General features: G+C 53.3%; 1 protein-coding gene and 1 long non-coding RNA gene across 9 annotated transcripts in view; both read right to left on the bottom strand.

Annotated features, from left to right (window-relative positions):
* Positions 1-18,567, bottom strand: part of ZNF516 (zinc finger protein 516) — a 126,456-nt gene that overhangs the window by 64,981 nt on the left and 42,908 nt on the right. For all 8 annotated transcript variants that reach the window (XM_042910519.1, XM_042910520.1, XM_042910522.1 and 5 more), the window contains one exon: positions 7,355-9,293. In XM_042910519.1, the coding sequence (XP_042766453.1) occupies positions 7,355-9,116 (1,762 nt within the window). In that variant the 5' untranslated portion in view covers positions 9,117-9,293. The remainder of the gene's footprint in view (positions 1-7,354; positions 9,294-18,567) is intronic.
* On the bottom strand, positions 2,090-4,022 carry LOC122203573. The gene is made up of 2 exons (XR_006195251.1): positions 2,677-4,022; positions 2,090-2,552 (listed from the first exon to the last, which is right to left on the bottom strand). It is a non-coding gene; the product is annotated as an uncharacterized LOC122203573 (long non-coding RNA).

The following is an 18,567-nucleotide window of genomic DNA, read 5'->3' on the forward strand; positions in this document are numbered from 1 at the left end:
TGCGCGGGCTCCAGGGTGGCCCAGCAGGGAGGACGGGCCTGGAGCCGCGATGGCAGGGAGGGGCTTTGAGGACCTAGGGCACACTCGGGCCACACGGAGGGCAGGCGGGGGTTCCGGACAAGGTGCGGCAGGGGACCGGGGCGGCGGGTCAAGGCCACGGCTGTGGTCGGGGCTGAACTCTCCCACCTGCTCCCAGACGGCACCTGTGCCTGCAGCAAGCGCCCGGTAACCGTGCAAACAGGCGGATGCAGTCACAGGGGCCACATCACGGCTGCAGCGGGGGTGCCGCAATCACACCCGCGGCGGGTGGGCAAATACAGCAGGAACGCGTGGCGCCTGTCCAGGGCGCTCAGAGGTAGGCGGCATTTTCCCGGCGACGCCACGCCAGGAAGCGCCGCGGTCCCCCCACTCACCAGGTGAACGGGGCTGCCCGGGAACCACCCCCGGTTCGCAAACACTGATCCGGAAACAAAATCCGCGCGGCCCGCTCTACGGATGCCTCGGAACTGGGCTCCGTCCACGCCTTCGCGTGTGCCACCCCGTCCGGGCCGGAGCGGGAGCCCCCAACTGACTTCTCTCCGTCCCCCAGGGGATGGATCTCGCCTACAGCGAGGGGCCCTGACGTTCCAAGTCAGGAGTCACATGCTCAAGTCTGAACTGGAGGACACCCAGGGCTCCTCTGCATGACAAGACGGCAAAGGCAACACCGACACCCCAGCCGGCATCACCCACCCCGCAGACGGGGGAGGACTCAACCTAGCAGGGCAGGACCGAAGCATCAGAACTTAGGACGTGACGCACAGGCAGAAAAGGCGGAAAAGCTGTTGCGTATCAGCAAGCCTCTACGGGCACAGCGCGTGCGTCTTTATGGGAACGTGGGAACGTCACTAATCCCGGCTTTAGGGGTCGCCCACTCGGCCTCTTCAAGCAGGCTCCCAAGTGACAGACCGAAGCCAGCACCCGCCACGAAGAACACAGCGGGCTGCCTCCACCTCGACCCGCCCACGGGGCCAGCCTCAGTGTCCCCTGGGGCTCCAGAGCCCTGGACGGGGAGACCACACACTCAGGGGGTCGAAGGCAGACAACTCACTGCTCCTCCGCACAAGAGGTAAGTTACAGCCTGGCATCCGGGCTCACGTGCCCTCCCGTGCCAGCCAGGCCGCCTTCCCAGGACACACCACGCGGCTCCGGGCAGACTAGGGCACTTCCTTATACCTCAGTTTCCTTCCTGATAACAGGGGGACAGACTAAACACCTCTCAGTTCTCCCCAACTCTAAACTCCTGGGATCCTACCTTGCGTCAAAAAACAAGACCGGGAGATAAAATCAAGCGTTTGAATTATGCTAACAAACCCAAATTCTTGTGTGGTGTTGATTTTACCGTAACGGGGAACGTGCATCCCGTTTGCGTGTCTCTCCGTGACAGGAAGAAAATCCCAGAGTGTAATCTCGAGTCTGACGCCTTTCGCGGTCAGACTGCGAAATTCATTCCGGAAGGTCCGGGAATGCAGCATTATACTCAAGCAAATGTTAGTACGCAGGCCAAGCACAGATATCAATGATCGAAGAATAAAAATACAGTAAAACATACCTAGCAAACACTACTGTCATTGTAATCCAGTTGTCCTCCAATGACTGAGAAAGCACCCCGATTTCACAGGAGGGTTTCCGACTCGTAACAAGTTCCTCCGTGTTCGGCATCACGTAAGGCCACGAAGAGAACCGTTACCACTCACACGTTTAATCTGCTAGGCATTTTCGGGCTCTCTTCTGTAATCTGGAAGAGACCGGTCTGCAGCTCTGTGCAGACGGGAGTCTCCCTCTCACCAGACCCCACCCTGGTGTTCACACCAGGTGGAAACAAAGCCTCGGGAGAAGCCACACTGGGCCTGGCACTGGCCGTACAGGGGAGAGCAGCTCGCACTTTACAGCTTGGCACGTGACACCAATGTCACAGCATGTCACAGCTGCACTTCCTGCGCGGTCAGCGGCCAGTTTGTGGACATTTATTAGAGATTTCTGAAAATGACCTCCGGGTTGCCAGAGTGATGGAGAAACCGAGCAAAGCAAGAATGAATGGACCGCCTGGTGACTGCATTGATTTTTACTTTTAGCGACCCCACCAGCTCGTCTGGAATAGAGCGCCCCCAGACCCCCGAGACCCCCTCAGGATTACCGCTCCCTGCATCCACCCGTCAAAGATCTGACTCTTGGATGACACCGTCCCCAGATGAGCTTGCTTTCCTTCCCCTCCGCCCCAGTAAACCGCATCTTGTCAGGTCCCGTCTACACTTGGGGTTTCCCCTGGCCTCCCCTCCCTGATCCACAACCCCTTGATCTGCTCTATCCTGTTCAGCCTCTTGCTGCGGCCAAGGCTGGCGTCCTGCGTGAAGACAGAAGTCCCTCCCATCACCGAATCTGTGTCGGAGGCCAGACCGTGCGGGGCTGCCACGTGGGTCCCGGCTTCGCCGCTGGGGACGCACATCTCAAGCGGATGCGGCCAGGAGCACGGTGGGAACAGAGCGTTCCGTGAGAGTTCCTTCTGCTCTACCCTGAAGCAAAGTCTCAGTCAGCAGTATTACAAGCTGCCCGTCTCAGCAGGTGCAGCCGCTGGGGGCAAAGAGCCCTCCCCAGCAGACCCCCGCAGCCACAGCGACGTCTGCCAGCTACATTCACCTTAAATCCCATTACAACGGGTGGACACGGGGTGGACGTATACAAACGTTTCTTCCTAGGCTGTTCCGATGACCGTCTGTGCTCTAATAAACGGAGAAGTGTGGCTGTCTAACCTCTCTGCCAGCTGCATGACCCAGGCAGCACCCCCCCCCACCAGGGCACAGTCAGAGATCGCCAGCCAGTCCCCCGCACATGCGCAACTAACACATCATAGTTAGAAGACCAGGGATCATCCTTCAATTACGATGGAAGTAAGATGAGCCCTCACATCCGAGACCATTGGCCTGGAGGGAGGACATAAGCAGAGGAAGCGAGGCAAATGGGGGCTTTCTGAAGTCAATGTGTCTTGTCCTTTAATTATCTTTCCTTTTCTTGGCTATCTTGCTTAATTCTGGAAACTCTCTCCTTAACTCTTCAAGCCGCGTATAACACCGCAGCACCTGTTCTAGGAACCTATTCCGCCGCGCGGTTGAGCAGGGTTTGACATCTGTGTCGATCACAAATATCTGTGATTTCACAGGACTTCATCTAACACATGGGGCTTTGCGATCAATTAAAAAGTTCTATACAGGGAACAGGCTCACGAGATCACAGATCTGATGTGACAGGAGACTTTAGAACAACAAAAACTGGTCAAAACCTGGGTAGCCACGTAAGTTCTAACAGAAACAATATACAAATAAAAGGTAGGAAGGACCCGGGCTCCTCAGTGTTTTGCCTGAAGGCAGGTCCAGACACACGTGATGGCCCAAGACTAGGCAGGGCCACCCAAGGGTGCTTCTCACAATAGCACAGTCGGGAACCAAACCCTTCAAGACACGCTCGCCCGGGGTCCATCATTCCTAAATGACCCCCCATGCTTCCCGGGCAGAATTCTGCCTTGGCTTATTTACTTGTGAAAGAACACCCCCCCGTCCTCATGATGGCCTCAAAGCACCCTCACTCTGCTCTGGGTTTAGAAATGTTCGTTTTTATAAACATGCATTACAGGTCCTTTCAATGCTCTTCTTCCCTAATTTAAAGGTTTCATGTTTTTTGTTAGCTCCAAACGTGTACTTTCTATCAGCATCTTGTCACTTTCCCCACGGACGATTAAATCTAGCTCGGTAACGTGTTTTATATTTGACTGAATTTTATTCACTACTTTGCCCTTCCATTTTGGTCAGCACTGAGGGCTGCTGGAACGCAGTTTTCTGGGGAAATTAAGGTAATGTGGCAATCAGACTTTCCACACAAGTACACGGCAACATTGAACAAAGAACGTGTCATGAGAAAAAGGTTTCCTTGGGGCACCTAGGTGGCTCAGTCGGTTAAGTGTCCAACTTTGGCTCAGGTCATGATCTTGCAGTTCGTGAGTTCGAGCTCCATATCGGGCTTTATGCTGAGAGCTCAGAGCCTGGAGGCTGTTTCAGATTCTGTCTCTCTCTCTCTCTCTCCCCCTCTCTCTCTCACTGCCCCTCCCCCACTTATGCTGTCTCCCTCTCTCAAAAATAAATAAACATTTAAAAAAAATAAAAAAATAAAAAAGGTTTCCTTTAATTAATCTGATAGTGGAAAGTTTCTCTAGATCCAGGAGCAGCATTCGAATCCATTCCTGAATGTCAACAAATCTTTGGGTAAAATCATGGCACAAGGGGGACTTTCCAAGAAGCATCACAAAAATAGGAACCCTAACTGTGAACTCTGCTGCCACCAGGAGCCAGGTTCACTCTCACAGGAACCACTGTGGTCTTTTTTGTGATCGCTTCCCACACGTTTCCTCTCGGGCTTGTAGCCAGGCATCCCGTCTAAGTTCTGGGAGAATCTAAAGTTGCCTACGTGTTTAAAGATCGAAGTAATCCTTTCGTCACAGTGATGGCGAGCATTTTCCACAGTTGCACACATCTTCTCACAAAAGAAAGGCAGGCTGCAGATCGAAACAGAGGATTCAAAACACCCATTTGCCTCTCAAAGTCCTTAGCCAAACCCTGCAGATGAGAGTTTGTGAGCAGTAAAGGCAGGTCGCTCCTCAAAGAGCATCTAGGAAGCAGAGGTGTAATGACCAGGCCAGACCAGTAGAGGCCTGCTGAGACTAGATGGTCTGTGGTTTCAGAAGGAAAGATCCTGTCCTTTTGAGTCACAACAGGTACCACCTGCAGACCCACAACGTTCTTGAACACTTCATGCCACGGTCACGACGTGAACTCCTTCGCCAGTTTCTCAATAAACAGTCGACCTGAACTCAACTAGGATACGCAGACTTGTTACAGAACCCTTTAATTAATCTACTCTCTCAAAAAACAGATCACATGGGGACTCTGTGTGGCTCAGTCCCTTAAACGTCCAACTCTTGCTCTCGGCTCAGGTCGTGACCTCCTGGTTCCTGAGATCGAGCCCCATGTCGGGCTCTGCGCTGACGGCACGGAGCCTGCTTGGGATCCTCTCTCTCCCTCGCTCTCTGCCCCTCCCCCACCTGCATGCATGCATGCTCTCTCTTAAAATAAACTTTAAAAAAATGAGTCACATATAGAAAATATACATAACCTCATTAAGATGTAAATTATAACCTTAAAAGTTTAAAAAATCTGAGATGAAAAAAAGTAAGGTCCAATTTAAAGTTCAGCCAACGGGGCACCTGGGTGGCTCAGCCCGTTAAGCGTCCGACTCCAGCTCAGGTCATGATCTCATGGTTCGTGAGTTGGAGCCCTGCGTCGGGCTCTGTGCTGACAGCTCAGAGCCTGGAGCCTGCTTGGGATTCTATGTCTCCTTCTCTCTCTGTCCCTCCGCCTCTCGTACTGTCTCTCTGTCTCAAAAATAAATTAAACATTAAAAACATAAAAAACATCAAAAAAACTTAAAGTGAAAATCATTTGATCTTTCCAACACTGATTTCCAAAGAACTATTGAATTAGCTTATCATTAATCATTCGACTACCACTACCATAGGTGAGGGAAAGGTTCAAGAGCTCTTTTGAAAATTAAAGATAATTGTCTTCAAAGTGAAAAGAAAAAGGATTTAGTCCTAACCTAATATTTTATCCAGTGTGTTCCAAAAAACAGTCCTAGTGTTATTGGAATACAATCAGTGAAGTCCATAGTCACCACAACTTTTTAAAGAGGAAAACCCAGAATTAAGCTTCAAAACTGCCAACCGAAGGTCGCAACGGGGGTCACCAGGTTGCACAAGACAAACGGTAAGAAGAATCCTAAGCTCACAGAATGAGCTCTGCGTTTTCGGAGACTTCTGCTCCTTCCCACAGGTTAATGAGTAAGAAATGAGACAGGAAACGAGGCTCGGTGCACAATGTGTTATTGTCCGTTTATCTGCGCGTCCACTCCCCATGTGTGTGCAGAGTCGACACAGGCTCTTCACGGGATTGGAGAAACTTCTTTCTACACTTTTTCTGACTCAATATAATTTGGCTGTAGTCGACTCTCGTATAATACGCTGTATAAACCTACAATAAACCCTGTTCCAAAGAACTGTCTAATCCCTAATAAGGAAAAGATGACAGATGTGTGTTTTGTTTTGGAAAAATGCACAAGGGTCGTTCTCCTCACCATAGACTATAAACAGCCCTGCTGAGGCACTGGGGTTTTCTATGTCCCTGGCCTTTCAGGTAAAAGCACCATCTGCGAACCCGTTTCCAGGGAGAAGGGAAAAACAGTCCTGGTTACGCAGACAGCGTTACGCGTTCTATAACTGAAACATCACCTTCCGCTAGAAAGTGCCCAAAACAAAACAAAACAAATGAATACGATATCTGAATGCTTAAGATTTATAAAAAGTAGGGAAACGATGAAAACAAAGTGGGCCAAGCATCTTTAAATATTTACATAGCTGCTATTTGGAAAGTAATCTGTTCCAATGAGCCGTCTCTAAACCCACAGGGTTACTTGAATCCAAGGAGATTAATTAGAACTGCACACCAATTTGAAGTTACTCTTTTACTCACTGTCTGGTGGTGCAAAGGAGAAAAGCGGAGGCAAGCGTGTGTGGCCGTGTGCGCACGCGCATGCCCCACGGGGAAGGGAACAGGCCCCGGGAGTAAAGGGGAAGAGGAGGGCCCACCTTGGAGGTGTCCCATCACTGCTCTTTGCTCAGAAAGGGCCGATGCCCCAGAGGGACATTAATTCAACAGGCCAAAACCGTTCGTTAAAGCAAGGGCATACAGGCAGCTGGCAAGAAAGGAGGCAGATGTGGAGCTGACGGGCACCTGTGTCTGCACCCACCTGCCGAGCTCCAAGTATATACTGGCCACATGGTACCTGGGTGTGGGGCCACCTGGGTGCAAGGCTACCTGGGCACAGGGTCACCTAGGTGGGGGACCACCTGGGTCTGGGAAACCAGGACCCCAAGGTGCAAGGCTGAGCAGTGACTACCTGGGTCCGGGGTCACCGGGCGGCCAGGACCACTTGGGCCTGGACCTCCTGCACTGAGGGCTGGCGTCCGAGGCCCACCTGAGCCTGCACTCTCCAGGCACGTGTTACCTGGACACCGGGCCTCCCCGGGTTCAGGGACACTTTGGGAAGGTCTACCTAGGCACAGGGCACCTTGGGCCTGGGATATCCGGACATGGGGCCACCCGGGGGGGCGGGGCTGCCTGAGCCCGGACTACTTGGGCAGGAGTCTCCCAGGTAGAGGGGTATCCGGCACCGCACTGCGGGGGCCCAGCCGCCTGGGCGCGCGCGCGCTCACCTGGAGCCGGGTCGACCGCACCGTCCTCTCCGCTCTCGTCCGCAGCCTCGTCGGCCAGGCCCGAGCCCGGGGAGTCGGCGGCGGCACCACAGGCCGAGCCCGGGCTGCTGGGCTGCGAGGCCGAGTCGCCCTCGCTGAGCGAGCCGCAGCGCGCACGGGGCGCGCGCTCCCCGGGGCCGTCGCGGTCCCTGCGCGCGCGGCGGTGCACCCGGGAGTGCAGCACCATCTGGTGGTACGTGCGGAAGATCTTGCCGCACTCGAAGCACTCGGAGGACTTGCCGTGGCCGGCGGGGACGGCGGCGCGGCGGCTGGGGCGCGCGGCCGGCCGGGCGTCCAGGGGCCCGGGCGCGGGGTCCCCGGGCGCGCCCGCCCGCTTGCGCGGGGGCCCCTGCGCGCCCGCCTCCGGCTCGCGCTTGCGCTTCTCCTGGCTCACCAGGATGTACTCGCGCCGCTCCTTGTCGAAGGCCACGTCCCCGGCCAGCGCCTCGTCCCACGCGCCGTACTTGAGGTACTCGGCCGGCTCGGCCACCTTACCCCGGGTGGCCAGCTGCCAGGCCTGGTAGCTGTTGACCGGGTCCAGCTCGGCCACGCGCCGCCCGGCCTGCCCGCGGGCGGGCGCGCCGGCCACCGTGGGCCGCAGGTTCAGGCACTGAAGGAAGAGCTGCTGGGAGTCCGGGGGGCCGCCCTGCACCACGGCGCCCTCCCCGGCCGGAGCCCGCGTCCGACCGGCCTCCACCCGGCGGTGGATGGCGTTGTGCGCGTTCAAGCTGTCCAGGTTTGTAAACAGGTTCCCGCACTTGGTGCAGACTTCGTAGAGGGACAGGCCAGCCACGATCATCTCCTCCTGCACCACGTTGTTGATGGTGGCGACGGGGTCCAGCTCGCTCCTGGGCTTGTTCTTGCTCCCCGTCTTGGGGCCGTGCGCCTTCATGTGGTTCTTGAGGAACCACGGCTCTTTGAATCTCCGGCCACAGATGTGGCAGCCGTGGTCGAAGGAGCCTCTGTGCTTCTTCATGTGAGCCTTCAGGAACCAGGTCTGGCTGAAGGCCTGGCCGCACACCTCGCAGGGGAACTCCCCGGGGGTCAGCTCGGGCTTGCCGTGCTCCGTGTCCGCCTCGGCACCGCTGGGCACCTGCGCGGTGATGTGGTCCTTCTCGATGTGGCTCAGCAGGGACTCCTCCCGGAGGGTCACGTAGCTGCACAGCCGGCACCGGAAGGGCTTGTGAGCCTGGTGCACGTGGTTCTCCAGGTCCTTCCTGTGCTCAAACTTGCACTTGCAGAAGGAGCACTGGGCGGCGGCCTGGCCCTCCCCCGGGGCGCCCGCGGCGCCCTCCGCCTCCTTCTTGCTGCTCCTCAGCAGGATCTTGCTGTTGTCCACCTGGGTGGCCCCGTTCAGGATCCTGTTGCAGGCGGAGGTGCTCTTCGTGGGGCTGGTGCACCCATCCAGGCCCTCAGACACCCGCAGCTCGCCAGCCTCCGGCTCGTGGCCCTGGACCAGCGTGCCTGTGCGGTGGCTGCGAATGTGGATCTTCAGGTTGCCCTTCTGCGAGGCCCTGTGGTCACAGTAGGGACACTTGTAGGGCTTCTCCCCCGTGTGCTTGCGCATGTGCTGTGAGAGGGAGCTCTGGAAGGGGAAGCTTTTGCCACAGATGCAGCAGCTGTGGCTCATGGCCTTGTCCCCGTCCACCTCGGGGCTCCTGCTGGCCCTGCCGGGGCTCGAGCCCCTCCTCAGCTCCACCTCGGCCTCTCGGCTGCGATCCATCTCCGCGACAGGGGCTCCCCGGCAGGGGCGGGCACGGCTTTCTGTCGCACAGGCCTGCCAGACGCCGTCTTATCTCTCCATTTTCCGACGGGGCCTTGGCTTCCCGGCTGCAGAGACGCACCTCCCAGGACGACGTGCGTCTCCTACCTGGAAAGCATGGCGGGCGGCAGAGAGCACCTGCAACACAAGAGACACGGAGATCTTAGGAACACGGTTTCCCACGTGAGCAGGGACCCAGTAACATCCTCGGGGAGCGACGGGCGGACTCCTTAAAGATATCAATCCAGTCCAGGTTAAAGGAGACGCCAACAGAAATTCAAATCCATGTACAAGCAGCTGCTTTGCTCTCAAAGACCAAAAGTTTAAAGAAAAAAAAATTTTTTTGAGATTTGTTTTTGAGAGAGACCGAGTATGAGCAGGGGAGGGGCAGAGGGAGAGGGAGACACAGAAATCCAAAGCAGGCTCCAGGCTCCGAGCCGTCGGCACAGAGCCCGACAGGAGCCTCAAACCCATGAACCATGAGATCATGACCTGAGCCGAAGTCGGACACTTAACCGACTGAGCCACCCAGGCGCCCCTCAAAAACCAGTAGTTAAACAACTACTGACAATGATTGTGTGCTGAATCATTAAAATAAATAATTGCTGGGGTGCCTGGGTGGCTCAGTCAGTTAAGCGTCCGACTCTGGGTTTTAGCTCAGGTCACGATCTCACAGTTTCATGAGTTCAAGTCCCACGTCGGGGTCTGTGCTGACAGTGTGGAGCTTGTTTGGGATTCCCTCTCTCTCTCTCTCTCTCTCTCTCTCTCTGCCTCTCCCCCACTCTCACTGTCTCAGTCTCTCTCAAAATAGGTAAATAAACCAAAAAAAAAAAAAATTAATAAATACTTGTAAATGACTTCATGCTAAACTAATTTTCTCCAGAAGATACCAGATCTTTAAAGAGAGACTCAGGTGCATGAAGCTGTAGGCAGTGTGAGAAACACAGACCACAGACCCAAGCAGGGTGGGCAGGAATGGGGGCCCAGGGGAGAGGACCAGGGAGGAGGGTTAGAAAGGACCCAGAGGCACAGCTGGTACCCAGGACAAGTGAGCCGCAAAGGCAGTTCACACCTACACGTGCTGTTGTGTTCAGATGTTAGGGAAACGAGTCTTCAGCTAAGAGCACAGGTGATTTAGTGAGAGAGAGGCGACCAGGGGCAGAAGCAGAACCCTGAGCTCACGCAAGGTCTGTGCTCAGGACCAGACACTTCGTGGTGTGCCTGGGCGTGAGACCACTGCCTCCCAGATAAAGCCCAAACCCTACGGCCCCTTCCCCTCCCGGTCCTGTCCTTGTCCTCCTGCACCACTACCCCACCCCGATCCCGAAAAGGCACCCTGGGCTCTGGCTGCAGGACTAAGTCCCAGTCCCGGTACAGAGTACCCTCCAGACCCCGGGAGTCATGCAGCAACCCCACCCCCGCCCCCGCCCACTTCACCAGAGGTCAGCCTGCCACAGTGCCTTCCCGCGGAGGCTGGGTCTGCCTCTCTCTGGCGACTGACAGCGGGTGCCACGCCGGGCCTCAGTGTCCTGTCCACGGCCAGCGCACCCTCCAGAGGGTGAGTGGCTCCTCTAGGTGCCTGGGTGTTTCCAGCACTCTGTGCACAAGCCAAGGCCACCCAGACGAGGGAGGTGCCCGGCGCCATGCCGGCCACCTGCACTGCAGGAAAGCCAACCCGAATGCCACAGCAAAGCAGAGAGCGCACACCAGAGAGCAAGCGTCTGCGGCAAAAACAGGAATTTCCATCTGACTTGTGATAGGGAGAATAAACAAAGCAGTGAGCCAGTTATAAAGGATGTGAGGGAGGGCGTCTTCCAGGATCCTACTCTGATGGCTTCGAAAGGGAGGCAGGGCCACAGCTCCCGTGGGATGTGGTCTTTCCATCCCTCTTACCTCTAGTCACAAGTAATGGAGATCAGGATTCTGAGGGTCTCCCTGGGGGGCGGGGAGGGGCCGGGGGACTCCAGACTTGCGCCGAGAGGCACCCGGATGGGCAGATTTGCTTTAAAACCAGCCAGGGCACGTATAAAGGAAGCCATGTTTTTACAAACCGACAACCTCATACGCACGACGAGCCCGTGTTACAACATTTACGAAATACGAAGAAGTTGTAGGTTTCTGGTTCTCCGCGAACGTACTGATAGACATGTTCTGCTCACAAATGCAAGGCTGTCTGTCTCCCAACAGACCCTGGGGCAGTGACCCCTCGTCTGCTCTGGGTGGTCCAGCCTGCCACGTTTTCACCAGAGCAACAGACCAGGGGAGGGTCTCCGGAAGGTGCCACCACTATGGCTTCTGAGCACCTTATACGTCGTGTCCATCTCACCGCAAGGGTGTGTGGATGCCGCCCACGCTGGCCGCCTTCTGAACAGACAACACAGCTCCTGCCTTCTCCGAACGCCTCCTCCCAGAGACCCTGAGGAGAAATCTTATTTGGAATATGTATTCCAAAACATCTTTTCCAAGCCCCATGCCACGGAGTTTCCCAGGCACCTCAGAAACCCATGCAGTGAGAGCAGCAAAGTCTGAAAAGAGGCAGGAAGCAGAGCGGGGCACAGGTACCCTTTCCTCTTTACACTAACGGGTGCACAGAGCTCCTCTTGTTGAGAAAGAGCCCAAAAACATCAATGAGTCCAGTAACGTCAAGAAATAAAAGCTCCCCCTAAAATTGGGCAAGCGAGGCTAACAAGAACTCTTAATGACCATTTAAGCTAACTTAACTCATTTTCTCAAGCTGTTTGGGTCCTGGCACAAGTTTTGTATGGCCGTAGGGTATTTACGAGTTTATAAGGCAAACGATGTGTGCGCATCTCCTTCTATCCCAAGGTTTCTTTTATCTGCCCCCCCCAAAATGTTGAGTATGATAAAATACACAAAAGTAGGAGTCAAACACACTATTCACAACTACCCCAGTGACCTAATCTGGGTATAAAGATCTTACGAGTTTAAAGAATCAAAAAAGAAATAACTTTACAGAGAAAAAAAAAAAACTGGAATTTAGGGGCTCTGAAATAATTTTACAGACTCCACTGGACCTCTCGGCTGGTTAACGAAGAGTATTCAACGTCAGACAGTTCTCCAGCCCAAGGGGATCAAACAGCCGAAAACCAGCCACAGCAACAAGGTTCGGGGAGTGCTGGTGCTCAACCACTCGAGGATCACGGGAGGCAACTAACAAATGCACCTGGAAATAAAAGTACATTTTTTTCCAAGTGAGAAGACCGCTTCGGGTCATCAGAGATGCACGCTCCGTGGACGGTTTGTTCCTTCCTTCTCTGCCACCGTGTGCTCAGCACCCCCAGGAGCCGTTGAGAGTCAATGCTTCCAAAGCCGGGGGGCAGCTCCGGGGCAGCTCTACCCCAGCCCCAGCCACGAGTGTCGCCGAGTGGACCCTGGGAGCCCCGGCAGCTCGCTAGCCAGCCAGGTGGCTCACGGGGGCGACCCTCACAGCGCAGGATCCACTCGTCACATCTCAGGAGCTGAGGGTCACCGGAGCCCCTGGCGAGCGCCTTCCTCACATCCCTGCCACGGTCCATGAAGAAGCACCTGCCCAGGGCGGCCTCGCCGACGGCCTGCCCTACAGGGCACAGGAGGCCAGCAGGTGTGCGCGCAGCCCCGTCCGCCGCAGGGGGGGTGGGAGGCACCGGCCCCAGGGGTCCGGGCTGTGGGAGCCTCCGGCGGGGCAGCCAGGCTGCTGGTCCCACGGTGCGGCCGCACTTCCCTCTCCGTCCATCGGGGGCCTCAGTCCTCTGCACATCGAGCCAGGCTGCCATCTTTGCTGGCTGAGAAAGCCAGGGTCCCTCTTCGCTGCCTTGATGCACAGAGTCCGAGTCCCCAGCGCCCCCGACGCCAGCCGGAGCCTGGACGCCGCCCCTCGAGAGCCCCAACGCCAGAGAACACGGCGTCCTCACGCGCGCTTCCTCCAAAACCAGCTTAAAAGCTTCCCCCAAAGCCAACAGGGCCCTGCGAGGAAGGACACTCACGGCGCCCCGGCCACCGGCAAAACAAGCCCTTCTTTCTCTTTTGTTTTCCGCTCCTTCTGTGCCCACCCCCACCCTTCACAAGCCAGCCCCGCCGCCGTGAATCCCCGAGGGAGCTGCACGGGGCGCACTTTTAAAGAACTTCAGGATATCCCCGGGCGGAAAATACATCCATGTGGAAAACGGGAAAAAACGCTCTGACAGTAGTAACTATTTAAGCCCCGAACACCACTATCTTGAGGAAATCGTAACATCAACAAAACTGGCTCCACTTGAAAAAGCTCCACTCGGTGGCCCTCTTCCTGACGCCCAGGCCCAGGCCTGCAGCCGAGTTTCTTGCAAACCTTTAAAGGAACAGTCACAAAGCGATTCCCCACGACTGGTTCTCTTCCTCATCGGCCGCCAAATCAACAGATCTTTGGGATACTCTTTTCGGCCGCGGGCAAAAACTGCTATTTAAGCCAGGGTCGTCCCTTCTTTTCCAAAAAAGAGCAAGAATGCCGTCACCAGAGCTCTCATCTTAAAAATGCACCCCAGGCAGCCGCCCCCCGTTGGCCCCTTCCGGCCAAACACGTCCTGGTAGTGAGCTGCCCGTCTCACTCTCGCAGACACACGAGCACACACCGAATGGGACTTGAGGTTCTCACTGCTCCACGACACCGCGTTCACCCCAAGACACCTCGTGTTACAACACGTGTAGATAAACGCGAGCTCTTTACGCAGACCAGAGCGACTAAAGTCTTCCAGCAACGCGGACACGAAGAGGGAAGGGGTGGAGGTGACAGCAGACACACGTATGTGCTTTGGCTGACACAGGACAACATGTCAGCCCACACGCGTGCACAAACCGCGGCCCCGTTGGAACACATACTTCGCCCATAACGAATCAGTTCTGTCATCGTATTACAAACTTTTTCCAAGGCTGTCACTGGGAACGTGCCAGACGAGAGTGTAATTTAATTGTTTATGCACAAAAATGGCTTGCTGATTGGGGTTTTAAAATAGATTTCCAACGGATCGCTCACTGCGTGTGCGTTTCTCTGCAGAACAGTGTGAAGCCACTAAAAATGCCTCGTGTGTTTTTTGAAATGTCATTTTGTAGAAGTGGAATCGCATTGATTAAAAAAAAAACAGACAGGTAAGGGTAAAATGTTTATGTGACAAAACAAAATCGGGTATTCATAACACAAAAACGCATGGGAACGGAGACGGGGAAGGATTTAAGAGGACAATGCACAGAAGTTGCGAAAATAAAACGGGCAGCAATCACATAAGTGAACCACGAGGCCTAAACACACAGCCGGACGGAGGGCCACCACACCTCACACTCTGTGGGCCTGCATGGCACGGCTGAGATGAAGTGACTTTCTCAACACGCTCACACTCGCTGCGTCTGGGATAAATTTACTCTGTGGGCAAACGTTTCAACGAATAAATCAGTCCCCAAGTGAGGGTCCCGGGAAGCACATGTCACACCTGAGACAACGCAGGAAAGGGGCTTCGGGGAGCAAGCTGGAGCCCCAGGCGGAGGACCTGGGGTTAAGTCCCCCTGCCGTGCAGTGACTCCCGAAAGAGCAAGCCCTGCACACCTGCAGCCGGAAGGGGAAGAGAATCTAGAAGAATCTAGAAGCACCCCCATGCACCCTGCAGTCTCCGCCAGAGTCCCTCCCGGTCAACGGGGTCTGAGAGGCGCCAGGCCGCTCACGGGAGCCTCACGTCTCAAAGACAAGAAACAGGTGCAGGCTCGAGAAACCCAGAAGTCGGAAACGCATGGAAAACCATGTACTGGCAGGGCACCCGCAGGGCAGGTAGATGCTTCCAGAAGGGCGGGGAGGGATGCAATGACCCGCGTGGACAAGAGCAGGCGCGGTATTCCAGGGAAGTCGAGGCTCCTTCCGGGACGCAGGGGTGCAGCAGAACTCTAGAGCCGAGCACGACCCCCCGTTGGCGGGGACCCGACCATGAAACCCGATGGGGTCGCCCCGGGCTTCAGCCCCCTCCTCACCAACACCCAGTGACATCCCCGGCTTCCTGCCGGCTGCGCGTTCGATTCCCTCCTGAATCCACAGACCCCTCCAACTCGAGCCCAAGTCCACATCCCAGATGCAGACCCGCGCCCTGCACAGCACTCATGTTCTCACAGAGCCCCAAATTCTCGGACGGGGACCACAGGGGCCTGAGCGCCCATGTCACCAGACGCATGTCCCCGGGACGCCCTCTGTGACCCTGTGCTCTGTTCCCGGGCAGATGCGCACACACTTACCTCTGGGCCTCACACGCATGTAGTTCCCAACCCGCCTTCTCATCTCACCTGACCCTCCCCCCCAGCTCTCTGCACGCCCCGGCCGACCCCAGCACACATTCTGACACGTTACAATTACCGCTTCGTTAATTGGTCACTTGTGTGCTGGAGGGCATATTCTGCGAGCCTGTGCCTTCTCTCCGCTCAGTGCCCCAAGCCAGCACAGAGCCAAGCTCATTTTGGGCACCACAGAGCTGTGGGAGGAATTCTAGCCCGTGAGCTTCAAGGCCAGACGACCCAAGATCAAAACTCACGTCTGCCACTCACTTGGACCTGCTGTGTGACCTTGAGGAAGTGTCTGAAACTCTCTGTTCCCCGGTTCATTTCACTTTTTAAATATAAAGGATAATAATGATAACTATATTATAGTCACTTTGTGAGGTTTAAATTAATGAATTCTAGGTGCAACATTTAACATGTGGTAAGCGGTTAACATGTTACACGTTATTATTAATAATCGTTGAATCAGTAAATGAAATGTCAGTGCAAGACCCAAAAGATACCTACTCCCTGGCAGTGACAGTATTTGGCTTAATAAATTCAAAAGGACAAAATAACAGAAGCTTAGGAAACTGAATTAGAAATCACTAGTGACCCCCACATATTCACAGCACACTCTTATAGGTCCATTACAAAAGGTTAGTTAATACAACTGTAAAGTCTTTCACCAGCTAGAATCATCCACAGCAGACGTGTTCAGACACATCCTAGCTCCCAAACTCTTCATAAAAACTAAACTTTAATACAGACTAAGTATTAGAGAATAGTTGAGAACTGCTATTGCTTTTGTTAGGTTGGTAGTACAAGAGAACATTCTCAGGTTTGAGAAATGTTGATGAAATATTTCAGAGATGGATTATGAAAAAAAGAAAGACAAAATATATCAAAATGTTAACAACTACCGGATCTACACGGCGGTGTCTGTATTTTTAGTTATCTGACTTCAAAAGCAGACAAAGACCCCACCAAAAAAGAAAATTACAAGCCAATATTCTTGATGCACAGAGATCCAAACATTCTCATCAAACATGAGCAAAGTGAATTCAACAATACAGTAAAAGGTGCGTATACCACAATCAAGTGGGATTTATTCCAGGGATGCAAGGATGGCTCAACACCCGCAAATAAGGCTGTGTGATACGCTACGCTGAGGAAACGAAGGATAAAATCGCAGGATCGGGCCACCTGGCGGCTCAGTCGGTTGGGCGTCCGACTTTGGCTCAGGTCATGATCTCGTGGTTTCTGAGTTCAAGTCCCATGTCGGGCTCTGTGCTGACAGCTCAGAGCCGGGAGCCTGTTTCGGATTCTGTGTCTCCCTCTCTCTCTGCCCCTCCCCTGCCTCACGCTCTCCCTTGCGTGCGTGCTCTCTCTCAAAAATAAACATTTTTTAAATCACATGATCATTGCAACAGATGCAGAAAAAGCATTTGACAAAATTCAACATCCATTTATAATAAAAACTCAACAGAGCAGGTACAGAGAGAACATACCTCACCATAATAAAGGCCACATATAAAAAAACCCACAACCAACAATCAGAGTTGATGGTGAAAAATTGAAAGTTTTTCTCCCAAGATCAAGAACAAGACAAAGATACTCACTGTCACCGCCCTTATTCCATATAGTATTCCAAGTCCTAATCAGAGCAATAACGCAAGAAAAAGGAAAAAGAAGACATCCAAATCAGAAAGGAAGAAATAAAACTCTCACTATTTGCAGAGGAGATGATGTTATATATAGAAAACCCTAAAGACTCATCAACAAAACTATTAGAATAAATGAATTCAGTAAAGTTGAAGGATACAAAATCAATATACAGAGATCTGTGGCATCTCTATGCACTCATAACAAACTATCAGAAAGAGAAATTAAGAAAACAATCTCATTTACAAATGCATCAAAAAGAATAAAATACCTAGGGATAAATTTAACCAAGAAAATGAAAGACCTATACACTGAAAATTACAAAGATTTAGACACAAATAAATTAAAAGATATTCTGTGCTCACGAATTATAAGAATATTGCTGGGGCGCCTGGGTGGCTCAGTCAGTTCAACGTCCGACTTTGGCTCATGATCTCACGGTTTGTGAGTTCAAGTTCCGGTTTGAGCTGACAGCTCAGAGCCTGGAGCCTGCTTTGAATTCTGTCTCCCTCTCTCTGTGCCCCTCCCCTGCTTGCGCTCTCTCTCCCTTTCCCAAAAAATAAATACACATCAAAAAAATTTAAAAAAAAAAAAAAATATATTGCTAAAATGTCCACACTACTCAAAGCAATCTACAGATTCAATGTAATCCCTACTAAATTCCAATGGCATTTTTCACAGAACTAGAATAATTCTAAAATTTGCATGGAACCCAAAAGACCCCAAATAGCCAAAGCACTCCTGAGAAAGCACAAAGCTGAAGGCATCACACTCCCTGATTTCAAACTATACTACGAAACCACAGTAATCAAAACAGTATGCCATGGGCACAAAAACAAACACACAGATCAGCGGAACAGAATTGAGAACCCAGAAAGAAACCTACATGTAGACAGGCAATTAATTTACAACTAAGGGGGCACCCGGGTGGCTGGGTCAGTTAAGCGTCCAACTCTTGATTTCAGCTCATTTCGCGATCTCACGGTTCACGAGTTCGAGCCCTGCATCAGCTGACAGAGCAGAGGCTGCTTGCAATTCTCTCTCTCCCTCTCTCCCTCTGCCTCTCCCCTGCTCGAGCTCGTTCTCTTTCAAAATAAATGAATAAACGTTAAAAAAAATTGTTCTTTTAATTTACAACTAAGGAGCCAAAAACATACAATGGCGAAAGCAGTGTTCCGATAAAGGCGTTGGGAAAACTGGACAGGCGCATGCAAAAGATTACAACTGGACCACTCTCTTACATACACCAAATTAACTCAGAATGGATTAAAGACTCCAACATAAGACCTGAAACCATGCAACGTCCTGGAAGAAGACACAGGTAGAAAGCTCCCTGACACTGGTCTTAGCGATGTGTTTGTGACTCTGACTCCAAAGGCAGGGGAAACAAAAGAAAAATAAACAAATGAGACGACATGAAACTAAGAAGCTTCTGCACAGTGAGGAAAACCATCATCAACACAGAAAGGCAGGGCCCCTGGGGGGC

The sequence above is a fragment of the Panthera leo genome, chromosome D3, assembly GCF_018350215.1.
Source record: "Panthera leo isolate Ple1 chromosome D3, P.leo_Ple1_pat1.1, whole genome shotgun sequence".
Lineage (NCBI taxonomy): Eukaryota > Metazoa > Chordata > Mammalia > Carnivora > Felidae > Panthera > Panthera leo.